This window comes from Acinonyx jubatus, chromosome B1, assembly GCF_027475565.1.
Source record: "Acinonyx jubatus isolate Ajub_Pintada_27869175 chromosome B1, VMU_Ajub_asm_v1.0, whole genome shotgun sequence".
Lineage (NCBI taxonomy): Eukaryota > Metazoa > Chordata > Mammalia > Carnivora > Felidae > Acinonyx > Acinonyx jubatus.
The window spans coordinates 168,168,207-168,180,734 of NC_069382.1; the positions used below are offsets into that span (position 1 = coordinate 168,168,207).

General features: G+C 42.2%; 1 protein-coding gene across 9 annotated transcripts in view; it reads left to right on the forward strand.

The window, feature by feature from the left end:
• Positions 1-11,625, forward strand: part of RBM47 (RNA binding motif protein 47) — a 161,028-nt gene extending 149,403 nt beyond the window's left edge. For 8 of the 9 annotated variants that reach the window (XM_027055767.2, XM_053217439.1, XM_053217437.1 and 5 more), the window contains 3 exons: positions 445-651; positions 3,482-3,678; positions 8,870-11,625. In XM_027055767.2, coding sequence (XP_026911568.1) covers positions 445-651; positions 3,482-3,678; positions 8,870-9,109 — 644 coding nt within the window. In that variant the 3' untranslated portion in view covers positions 9,110-11,625. The remainder of the gene's footprint in view (positions 1-444; positions 652-3,481; positions 3,679-8,869) is intronic. The other variant, XM_053217436.1, reaches the window with a different exon arrangement.
• The last annotated feature ends 903 nt before the right edge of the window (positions 11,626-12,528 follow it).

Consider the following 12,528-nt stretch of genomic DNA (forward strand, 5'->3'; position numbering starts at 1 on the left):
AACCAACCAAGCATTATACTGGGAAACCAATACCTAGGTTCTGGGTCCTGCTGTCATCAGATTAACTGGCTCTGTGACTTTAATCAGTCCCTTTCACCTCCCTAGGCCAGTTTTCTCACGCATAAAATGAGGAAGGTGAACTAGCAGATCCCCTTCCAGATCTGACTTCTTTCTATTCTGTGAATGTTTTCCTGTATTAAGTTGCACTTGCAATCCTAGGAACTCATCGGCAAGTTCATCTCTTGCGCTGAGCAGGCATACTTTGGATGCAAATCTAGGATGGAGTAGCATGTTTGAAGCATCTTACCAGCTCATTGAAGAGCAAAGGTGTAACCACCTGCAACTTATGGCAAACAACTAAATGGCCAAGAACCTTGAGTTGAGATCTGCTTCCTGTGCGGTCACTGTTGGTTGCTCATCATTTTTTTGTGTTGTTATTATAAGCAGGCAGCGTAAGAGGCCGGGGTCGAGGTGCGGCTGGCAACAGAGCCCCAGGGCCCAGGGGTTCCTACCTCGGGGGATATTCGGCTGGCCGTGGTATATATAGCCGATATCATGAAGGGAAAGGAAAGCAGCAAGAAAAAGGATATGAACTTGTACCGAATTTGGAAATCTCTGCCGTCAATCCAGTTGCCATTAAACCTGGTACAGGTCAGTATGAACCAGAGATAGAATGCATCAGCCTAAACCCCCACCCTCTCTTTGAAGTAACTCCAGGCTTTCCTTGGGCTCTTTCATTGCACAAGAGTTCCTTTTCTCATAGGCAGCCAGAGATTAGGCAAGAGTGTGGCCTCCTGAGCCTTCTTAATGTGGGACTTAAGGGGATGGTCAAGCTCTGACCATGTTCAAATCAAACTTTACAGTAGTGGGTTTTTCAAATGGGTGCCACTTAGTCACTAGGCTTATTCTCAGTCTGTGACCCAGTAGGCAGAGTTGGAGTGGTGGGGAGGGACAGAGGAAGAAAATGGAAGATTAGGAGATTCTTCTGTATCTTTTACCAGCTCAAACCGTCTTTTTCTTACTCAGGCCTATTGCTCCACTAGCTGTAAGAAAGCCAGAGGATACAGCTTATCGCCAGTTCTGAGAGTTGGTGGGAAGGGTAGGAAATCCCCCTTTGGGAGCAAAAAACACAACTTGTCCCTTGTCATGGTTTTATAACCAACCAGAATACCTGGGAACAAGGTAGTGGTGAAAGTTTTTGCAGCTGCTAATTTCCTGGATTCTCATTTCCAGCATTCATCTCCCCCTCTTGCTGGATCAATAGATTGCAGGTAGGGACACTCAAGTAATTCAAGCCAGAGACCTTGAACTTTGCTTTCACCTCCAGGCCCTACAAACCACTCTGCCAGTGTTATTAGTGCCCATTGGTCATCTGGCGTGAGTCAGATCTTTCTGATCCTCACTTCTAAGGAATTCCATTGTGAGAGCATCATAGCACCAACTCCCTATTAGCACACACCACACAAACATCCACACATAAGGAAAATTCATTCGTGGAGAGTCAGAGCCATCCTCCTCCAGCTCTGTTCCTGGCTTCATGGAGGGTAGACTGAAGAGCGCTTTGAGAGAATCCTCACCTTGAAGCCCAGCTCCTCTTGATTTTCTTCTGGTTGAGGACTGTGCCTTCCACCCCCTAGCTAAAAGAGAGTCAACGAATCTGCGTTTGGGGCATAGGTTTGCACTGCCACATAGGGCTTAGAACGCATTTTCCCAGCAGAGCTTCCTTTTGAAATAGTCCAGGGATAATTTTTTTGCCTAGGAAAAAAATGTTGCAGATTCCGCAAATGACTCCTTAGTCTGGATTTCCTTACAAATGCCATTGACACTATAAGCAATGTAAAACTGATCCCAAAGCTCTCTGTAATGCCATAAAACAGAGCCTGGATACGATAGTTGTCACTTCTACTTGTTGGAAACTGGACTCCTGTTGGCAAGTTGCTACAGCTTAAGATTTAACTGGAGAAACGAACTCTTAAACCAATTTTAAGCGTATAGTCGTGTCCTGCAGCCTGAGGTAGAAATTCCTGTGAGCGGGCAGCCTAAACAATCCAGAATTACTTAGTACAACCCCAGTGTAGTTTAAACTCATAATCACCTCTGGTCCCCATCTTCTGGGCTCTCTTTGTGATTCATCCAGAAAATGAGAACTTTATATTTTAGGAGAAGCATCAGGGCAATGGTGGAGTATGTGGCCACAAGACCATATGATTGAAAGATTTCATTAAGGTTTTAGATGTATTATATTGAAAGGCCACACTGTTGTTTAGCCTGCAATCATTTGTCTCTGTACCTTATTTCAGATCAGTTTGCGTTAGAATAAATATGCTTACAGTTGTAGGAAAAACATAAATGAAAGCATACTTTGTGTATGTATTTTATATTCTTGCTTACCCTTCAACACACACACACACCACATACCACATACTTACACAAACTCCCCAAAACCAAGGCTAATATTTTTTCTTTCTTCTCTTTATCATACATTGGCATTCAGTAACTGCTGTCTGTTTGAGCCCCTGCTTAAAATAGAGTCCTTTGGACTTTCCTCACAGAAACACATCTTCGAAGTGCTCATCATAAAAGCAGTCACTCACTGCTTCACTACTATGAGCAGACATTAGCGAATGAGGGAATTTGCCATTTTTTTTATTATGTGTTTTTCCTTGAATCAGTAATGCTGAAATCCGAAATAACGGAGTGAAGTGTACACAGACCTCTGAGTTCTCAGAAGGAAACTCTCTCCAGTGCCTGCTTCTTAAAATGTGAAAATGAGGGGCGCCTGTGTGGCTCAGTCGGTTAAGCGTCTGACTCTTGATTTCGGTTCAGGTCACTATCTCACATCATGGTTTGTAAATTCAAGCCCCACATTGGGCTCTGCGCTGACAGTAAGGAGCCTCTTTGGTATTCCTTTCTTGCTCACTGTCTCTGCCCTCCTCCCCTGCTCATTCTCTCTCTCTCTCTCTCTCTCTCTCTCAAAATAAATAAATTTAGAAAAAAATTTTTTTAAAAATGTGCAAGTGAAAGGGTGGCGGGTCTGGTAATGAGCGAGGTGAGTGATGAGGACCAACAGGCTCACTCTCCCACGCTGGAGGGCCTCTGATCACGTCTCGCCTTGAACCTGCTGTCTCAGTCAGAAGGCCCTTTCCTTTGCTGGACATTAAGAGTAAGATTCAAAATGAGATTTCTCCGTAGAAACGGTAGGAAAAATGTTGGTGCGGAACCCAACTCTGGACCCCCCTTGCGTGAGCATCTGTTGGGAGACCCCTCCGTACACACGTGGATCCTTTTGCAAGATGAACAGGGGGCCTGCCTGCCAGCAACCCTTTCTTCCTCTTGGGTAGCACCTTGTTACCTGTACTGAGAGACAACATTAATTGGCAGGGGAGGCCCGTGACCACTAAACTTGGTTTTGAAAAATACCAAGGAAGTGACACATCTTTCTCGGGACTTTCAAGCCGTGTGCATTTCCTTTCTCTTACAGTGGCCATCCCTGCCATTGGGGCCCAGTATTCCGTATTTCAGGCCGCCCCAGCCCCTAAGATAATTGAAGATGGCAAAATCCACACAATGGAGCACATGATCAGCCCCATCGCGGTGCAGCCAGACCCAGCCAGCGCTGCAGCTGCCGCCGCCGCCGCCGCCGTCATTCCTGCTGTGTCAACGCCGCCACCTTTCCAGGTAGAGCCCTTGCTGTGGTCATTGTCATTTGTGTGTGAGGCTTCTGTTAATCACAGATTCACTGACAATGCAGCAGGAGAGTTTGCTGTGTGCCGAGCTCTCCAATGAAGTATGGGATTGGGTGAAGAAAAAATGTTACTGTAAATCATGACAGGACGGAAAAGTTTGAAAGAATAATTATACTACCCTAATATTATCACTGTATTAAAGATGGGAGGCAGGGTGCAGAAATGACACGTGTAATTCTTCACGGTGTCATAATACTGTGCATATAATGTTGTGCATTCAATATTACGATGCTGGATAATTTTTAATTCATGTTCTTACTGTTAAGGGGCTGACTTGCAAAGTCCAGGGAGATCGCTCACATTTTCACTTGCCAAATTGCAGTTCAGTGATGATTTTTTAAGTTCTCTCTCCCTGCCCTTCCCCCCCCCCCCAGCCCCCCTTCTGCCGGGTATGAATATTTACACCTGTGTATCCACACACAGGTGTGTAAGTGTGTAAGTGTGTGTGCATGGAGAGAGAAATATCTGTGGAGGGGCACCTGGGTGGCTCAGTCGGTTAAGTGTCCGACTCTCGATTTTAGCTCAGGTCATGATCTGGTCCATGGGTTCAAGCCCTCTGCACTGGGTTCCTCACTGGCAGCGTGGAGCCTGCTTGGGATATTCTCTCTGTCTCTGTCTCTCTGTCTCAAAATAAATAAATAAACTTTAAAAATGTATATCTGTAGAAATGTAGATATATAATAATTTTACAGGGGCACCTGGGTGGCTCAGTCAGTTAAGTGTCTGACTTCAGCTCAGGTCACAATCTTGCAGTTCATGAGTTCAAGCCCCAATTCGGGCTCTGTGCTGACAGCTCAGAGCCTGGAGCCTGCTTTGGATTCTGTCTCCCTCTGTCTCTGCCCCTCCCACTCATTCTCTGTCTCTCTCTCTCAAAAATAAATTAAAATATTTTTAAAAATAATAATAAAAAAACAAAACTTTGCAAAATCCACCCTTAATCCTCTTCTCCAACCTGATCCAGCTCTCCCCATACCTCCTCCCTGTCCTGTCTTCCTGTTTCAGCCTCCTTCCCCACCTTTACTCATAGCTTCTCTTTTCTGTGGTCTTTTCAGCCCCGAGTCTTCTGTAGAATCTTTCCCAACCACCTAGGCTTGGAAATCATGTCTCCTGTGTTTCTCATTACCCACGTTGTTACTTGGCATATGACTGCCAGTATGTTCTGTCTCCCCAACTGATGAAGCTCCTCTAGACCACGAGCTACATCTTACATTTCTTTTTGTCTTCAGTGCATAGCACTTAGGGAATACCTATAGGTGATAATGTCATTCATCCAAAACAAGAACAACAAAAACATCGTGTTAAAGCTACTTTTTGTGAGGCAGTGAATCTCAAATACCTTATCATTCCACAAGCACATATACTCAGACCTAGGGTCTCTTACCTAACTGGATAAGAATTATCCAGGGAGTATGTTTAAAAAGCAGATTCTTAGGAGCACCTGGGTCACTCAGTCGGTTAAGCATCCGACTCTTGGTTTTGGCTCAAGTCGTGATCTCATAGTTCATGGGAGTAAGCCCTGCATCAGGCTCAGTGCTGTGAGTGCAAGATTCTCTGTTTGGGATTCTCTCTCTCCCTCTTTCCCTGCTCCTCCCTTGCTCGGGAGTGTGTGCAAACTCTCTCTCTCGTGCTCCAAATAAATAAATAAACTTAAAAACAAAAAACAGATTTCTTAGACGCAAACCCCGGAAGATACCCAATGAGCAGAACTGGGCTGGAGTTCTAGAATCCGTGTTTTGTATAGGCTCCTCAGCAATGCTGAAATAGAGCCATGCTTGTGAGCCACTGCACTATGGTGCTATATATTTGCTTTTGCCCTCGCTGTGCACCATTCTGGGCTGTGTTATTCAGAAAGGGTCACTCCAGCTGAAATTTATTCATTTACCAATGTATCATCAAGTAGTCGTCTAGTCTGGACTAACTAAAGCCAAGAAAAGGAATAGGTTGTAAATGACTCATACTGTAAGATGGCAGCTAAATGTAGCTACTTTTTGTGAACTCACTATAAATATCTAGAGTAACCTACAAACGACACTTAGTGGAATTCTGGTCATTTCTAATTTCTCATTACTAAGAAACTCGTGAACTTTTGTCCTTGGTGCATAGTGTCCCAAATTCCAGTTCTTGGACTCACGCTCTAGATCACAGGCTGTTTCTGTCTTTTATCGGTCTGCACTGAATGTCGCCATCAGGGTCTTTGTTCAAAGTCTTTGCTTATGACTTGGTTCAGTGTACAGTTGTTATCCGTTGATCCCAGGGCAGATTTTTTCCTTCCTTCAACATATCGTGCAAATTGCTTGTAGCTACTTACTTGTGAACCGCAGGAATGACTTCTTTGAGTGTGTGTGCTTCTTGGTGCTCACCCACTGATCTAGGTACTCGGGGACCTCCCTCTGAGTTCATTGACCTGGGTTCTCAAAATGTTCAGCTCTCTGCCTCGCCCGTATTCTCTGCCAAGTTGCAGCAGAGGAAGGAGCGTTTTAAGCACTACTGATTGGTGAATAGAACACCTTTCTGAGTGGAGCCACACTAGAAATCAGTTCCCAGCATTACTTCCAGAACCTTCCCGTGGAACACTTTCATTCATACTCCTCTGTCTTGCACGTGCTTAGGGATGTTCCTGTTTAGCCATTTTATATCCTAAATTTCATATAGCCTTTATAAGTAATTTTTTTTTCAACTTTTTTTTTTTTTGGGGGGGGACAGAGAGAGACAGAGCATGAACGGGGGAGGGGCAGAGAGAGAGGGAGACAGAATCGGAAACAGGCTCCAGGCTCCGAGCCATCAGCCCAGAGCCTGACGCGGGGCTCGAACTCACGGACCGCGAGATCGTGACCTGGCTGAAGTCGGACGCTTAACCGACTGTGCCACCCAGGTGCCCCATAGCCTTTATAAGTAATTTAAAAAAATTTTTGCTGGCATAGACACTTTTTCAAATTTATTTCTCAAAGTGTCCCCAGTCTTCAGAAATCTTTGGGATAAGTAGAACAAGGATAACCGTTCCTCTTGATGGGGCCTTTTCCTCTCTTTCCCCATCCCCAACCACCCCAGCCACACCCAGGTGTTGGGGACTGGATGGTAGTACATGAAAATGTATCTCTCGGATTTCTCCCTCCCTACAGTTGTGTCCCTTTGTCACTAAATAAACGTCCATATGTTTGTAAAAACTTGCTTGTGTCTTGCTGCAAACCACAGGCTTCCCAATTCTGAAGTTTCTGTCTGTGGTTATGAAGCAATGCCAGTGAGGTAGTCATTGTTAACATGTTGTAGGAGACCAGATAATACGGGGCTAAAAGTGCTGGCTCCAGAGTCCTACATTCCATTGCTTAAAAGCTGTGTCACCTTGTGCAAGTCATTTAACACATCCTCTCTGTATAGTCACAGTACCAGCTTCATTGGTGGTTGTGATGATTCCATAACATCATACAAATAAGGTACTTAGAATAGTGCCTAGCATACCGTAGTCTCTCAGTTATTATTATCATTGGTATAATTATCATTTTGGTTACAGTTGACAAAATGGCTCTCAGGTGGTGAATTTCCTTTGAACATAATTTTGCGACTCTCATTTGGAGATTTTGTAAAGGAAAGATAACTAATTCCCTTATGGAAATCCAGGAAGAGAGAATTTTTAAAATAGAATCTTCCATTTCATCTCTCCTGAATTGTTTATTTTGAAGATGCACTAAAACGTACAGGCCATAGCAGCATTGACTCCAGGGCGTTCTCAGGAACATAAGGGGCACTAGATATTTCATTAAATGTGTGTTTTATTTGACCACAAATCCCCTTTTCCATAAAGCATCTCGCAGAACTAGCTTGATAGCAAACCCTTTGGGAAATACTGAACCACAGTCTTCACTCTCTACCCCTGTCTGTTGTGAAAATAGTGTGTTACACTTCCAAGTAGAGAGGAGCAGGTAGCAGGGGCTTTTATAGAGCTAGTGGTGGCATCGGCAGTGAGGCGGCTTTAGTTAGCTTGCCTTTCCCCACTTCTTCCTGTGGAAACTCCTCCTTATCATTCAGAACCCAGCTCAAGTGTCTCTACTTCTGGGATGCTTTCTCCAACTTCCCAAGTTCCTCAGTTCCTTTTCTACAATTCTTCCACAATCACTTGGATACAGTTGGCCCTTGAACAACACAAAGGTTGGGTCTGCCAACCCCCCACGCAGTTGCAAATCCATAATTGGCTCTTGATTCCGCAAAATCACTACTACTGGCAAGCTACTGCTTGACCAGAAGGCTTACTGATAACATAAACGTATGTGTCAGTAAAACACATATTGTGTATGTTACATGTATTATGTTCTGTATTCTCACAATAAAGTAAGCTAAAGAAAAGAAAATATTATTAAGAAAATCATAGGGACGAGAAAATGCATTTACAGTACTGTGCTGAATATATTGGAAAAAATCCACATATAAGTGGACCCACTCAGTTCAAACCCTGTCGTTCAAGGGTCAACTGTATATATAGTGGTGTCATATCTTAGGTTGAAACCATCAGTAGCATTTGCTGAAAATTGTAGAGGGTTGCAGGTTTTTTTGTTTTTTTGTTTTTTGTTTTTTTGGTCACAGCTTAAAAAGCTGCCCCTTCAGAGATCTATATACTTGGTTCCATAACATTGTCACAGTCTGTTTTCCTCTCTGTTTTTGAAGCATCTTGTTCCTTCAGTTAAATTAGAGTTGAAGCAGCTGGTATATACTTTAGGGAAAATATTTTTAATTACAACGAGATCATCTGAGCAAAGGGTAGATTACTCAACTCCCTTTGCTAGCCTGCTCATGCTGATTGAGAGGGATGGCGGGTAGAAGATTCCAGACTATTTAACTTGTAGCTCTACAGTTCTGTCACTTTGACCAGTCGAATTTGGATGCGCCTGGAGGATGAATTTCCAGCTTACCTTATGGCTCTTTCCACCTTCCCTTACAGCAGTTATGTGCTTTACCCCTCTGCCCCCCTCCCCCAACCCCACCCTGAGAATGAAAACCTTCGCTTTTACCTCCTCCTACCCCCGAACCCCGGGAACTGAAAGAACGAACGGAGCCTTGGAAGGAATAGGTGACTAAATGGAACAGGCACCTACGCGCAGTCAGTGAGGATCCTTTCTGTCTCTCCTCCTCAGGGCCGCCCGATAACTCCAGTGTATACAGTGGCTCCAAACGTTCAGAGAATTCCCACTGCTGGGATCTACGGGGCCAGTTACGTTCCGTTTGCTGCTCCAGCCACGGCCACGATCGCCACACTACAGAAGAACGCGGCTGCCGCTGCTGCCGTCTATGGAGGATATGCGGGCTACATACCTCAGGCCTTCCCCGCCGCTGCTATCCAGGTGCCCATCCACGACGTCTACCAGACATACTGACACTGGTGAGGAGAGTGGAGACAGACCACGAACTACCCCTGAAGGAACACTTTACTATTTATGAAGAAAGAACGTGCAGGATTAGCACACCTATGAAAGTGAAGAATGTTATGAAATGTCATACTGAAATATTTTATATTCATGATGAAGTTTTCACTAGTTTTTTTTTAAGACTATTTGCAATTTAGCAGCCTGTGTTCATACATTTCTAAGAGACTTGCAATGGTTCGTGCCTTAATACCATCTCTGAAAAATTTGTACGCTGTAGTACATTTGTATAGAGGTTTTTGTTTTTTGTATTTTTAAGGATATATTTTCAGTATGAAGGTTATTTTCTTAACTTCTGCACTCCAGAGATTTCTATTTTGTAGTACCTTCAATAATATATCAACTATATATTGAAAAGCACACTTGAGCAGCTAGGGAACTATTTTGAAAAATATATTCAATATTTAAAGATACAAACAATAGTGCTTTAAAATACTACATAAAATGTTATTTTAAAAGTTATACTGGAAAGTGCAATTTTAAAGTGAGTAAAATCTCTATTTTAGCTGGCATTAAGGGTTGACGGTGTTACCATCTGTTCTCTATGACAGTTCTTTTTTTTTTTTTTTTTTTTTTTAAGGAATTAAACACTCGATTTCTCCTTAAGCCCATGTTGAAAAGACTTGTCACATATCTGAGTCCAAACACTGGAAAGCTCTCACCTGCCACCATCACCCTGGACCCTGTTCATTCTCCATTTGTCTTTCCCTCCCCACACCCCTACTCCTTCCTTCCTCCTTTCCCCAGCCCCACCTGTGAGTCTGGCAAGTCTAGGGCAAAATGAATTACTCTGATAGAACATTGATGGCTTTTATACTTCTTCCTGGGTTTTTGTCAGGGGTAGGGGGTGTCTTGTTGTGGGTTTTTTTGTTCTGTTTTGGTTGGGAAGGTATTTTCAATAGCAGAGTATGCATAAGCACAAGGTTTTCATAGTTTCCATAAGACATCTTTGCGTAGCTATTTGTCTTCTATAAAACCTTAATTCTTTTTCTAATGCTTTTATTTTATTCATTTTTTGAAGTATGAGTTTGTAGAGACAGTGAATGTCATTGTAGACAAGGCCCCCAAAGACTCTAGTCACAGAAAGTTAATGCTTCTAGTTGCTTTTATCATGTTTCAGTGCGAAATGTCTTGGGCAGCAAGGGTGTTGGAAATATGTTTATTGAGCAGGGCTTTCCTCCGTAGCTGCGCACATGGCAGGTGTACTGAATGGGGACCTACACACCCAGGAGGAGGAGGAGAGACCTGGAGGAATTAAAAGATAGTTTGTAAATAATCTCCTAATGCTGGCTTTTAGTTGTTTCATGTTGCAGAAGTTCATGGTGTATAGTTTAATGCAAAATGAAACCATTTTATTTCAATGTTATTAAAAATTGTTGTTTTATTAGGAAGTAAATGTATTGTTGCAGTGTTGTGCCTGTTTCAAGGCTTGTGTTTATCAGAGTGAATGTAAAATACAGTAAAATGTTAAGATTGTCATCTGCTTTAGGAAATACATCAACTTGGAACTTTTTTTAAAGGCTCCATCAAGGAATTGAGGTGTGCAATAGGTAGCAAGTACACAGTTGTGTTTTTATGTCATATTAGAGATCTGTAAAATCTTTCCACTCAATTTTTGCAGATGGCTGAATTCGTATTTATGGATTAATAATAAGATCATGCCTTTAGCAACTATTGCAGTTTTGTTTTCAGTTTTAAATTAAGACATTCCCAAATGCCTCTTTCCCCCCTCATTTTAGGGTGGGATGAATTTTTTATATATAAGCAATATTTATTTAACTATTCTGTAAAATTATTGAGTGCCTGCAAAGGCCTTTAAACATTTCTAACATTTATTTCCCGCCATTCTTGAATGACATAAATAATTGTGCAATGTTCCTGATGATGTACCCAGCAAGCTGCATCCAAACTCAAATCTGTTGGAATGAGTAATCCAACAAAATGCAATTTGGATCAGATCCTCATCCCTTGACTTTGTGTGAAAGAAGTACTGTCCTTCCAATGAAGAACTGTCACAGAGGTTCACTGGATGAGACTCTGACCCAGCGGTCTTACTGTATTTTACATATGCCTGTAAATTATTTGAAAAAAAAAAAAAAAAAGTAATAAGAAAAGAAAAAAAATTGATATCTTAACATTGCAACTACCAAACTACCTTAAAAACAAATGTTGGTGAGCCTCCTATCTGGTCTGTCTGTTTCTGTTTCAAAACCATTTCAGATACACTACTGAGGTAAGTTTATAACTTGAAATGTGAACTTTTTTTTTTTTTTTTTTTAGGGTTAAGAACAAACTATATAAATGTTTAAAAAAAAAGCTTTAGTGTTCTCTGTTTCAAACATGCTAGCAATTTAGGTGTTATCTTTAGTTGCTTTGTATTTGAAAAGCTTTTAAATTTATTTAGATCTTGCTCCATATACAATACATTCTTAGGATGTATGTAGTAAATAAAGCTTTCTTTAAAGCAATTTCCAGGCCTTATTTTAAATTGTGTTTTCTTTATACTGATTTTTTCCTAACAAAATCAGAAAGAGCTTTACAGTGTAGAAGGAAGCAATTGGTTTAGTATTTTGAGCTGGAGGCAAGTTACTGTCCTGTCTTTGCCTTGGAATTACCATCAAAGATGGGTTACATAGTAAAAATGGTGAATTATCAATATTTTCAAACTTGGGCTTAGGTGATTGAAGGTTAAGCACCCAAATTCTGCTCAACATCTAGACTGGAATAGGATTTGGCAACGCCTGTCACTGCTGTCAGTACTGAAGTTTATGATCCCAAGAGCTTTACACTCAGACCTCTAAATGGAGGCAACTTTGGGTTTGTCCGGTGGTCTTGTGAAAGCGCTGGATGACCTGAATGTCCGTCACTGCACTGGAAACCAAAGTCTTGTGTTCCTCATTTTCACAGCGCACAGCAAGGTTAGCAGAACACTTCCTTCCCTTTTCTCTGGAGAGCGTCACTAACTTCAGACAATATCCATCAGCAGAGCCAATCAAATGATTCAAGGGAAAGTGATGGGCTGCCAATGGAAATACTTTTAAAATTTTCCCCACGTGGCTTTGCCATTGATCAAGAATTTTACCGTCTTCGTCTTGAGCAGTCTGGTTTGTGGCGTCACTTCCCACCTTTCTTGAAACAGTAACTTCTTGCTTTCTCTTAAAAAGATAAAGGCCTTTTTTAGACGCAAGAGGGGCCAGGAGACTTACCAAGATGACAGATCATTAGGCAATATTTTCAAGGATCTGCTGATTCCTTTTCTAAGAGAAGAGTACAGATGTCCTTCAAACTGCAGAATCACAGAGTTTGATCTCATTAGAAAAAGAACAATTGTACAAAATAGGTATTATACCGCCACTAGGTGCCAGGGTCTG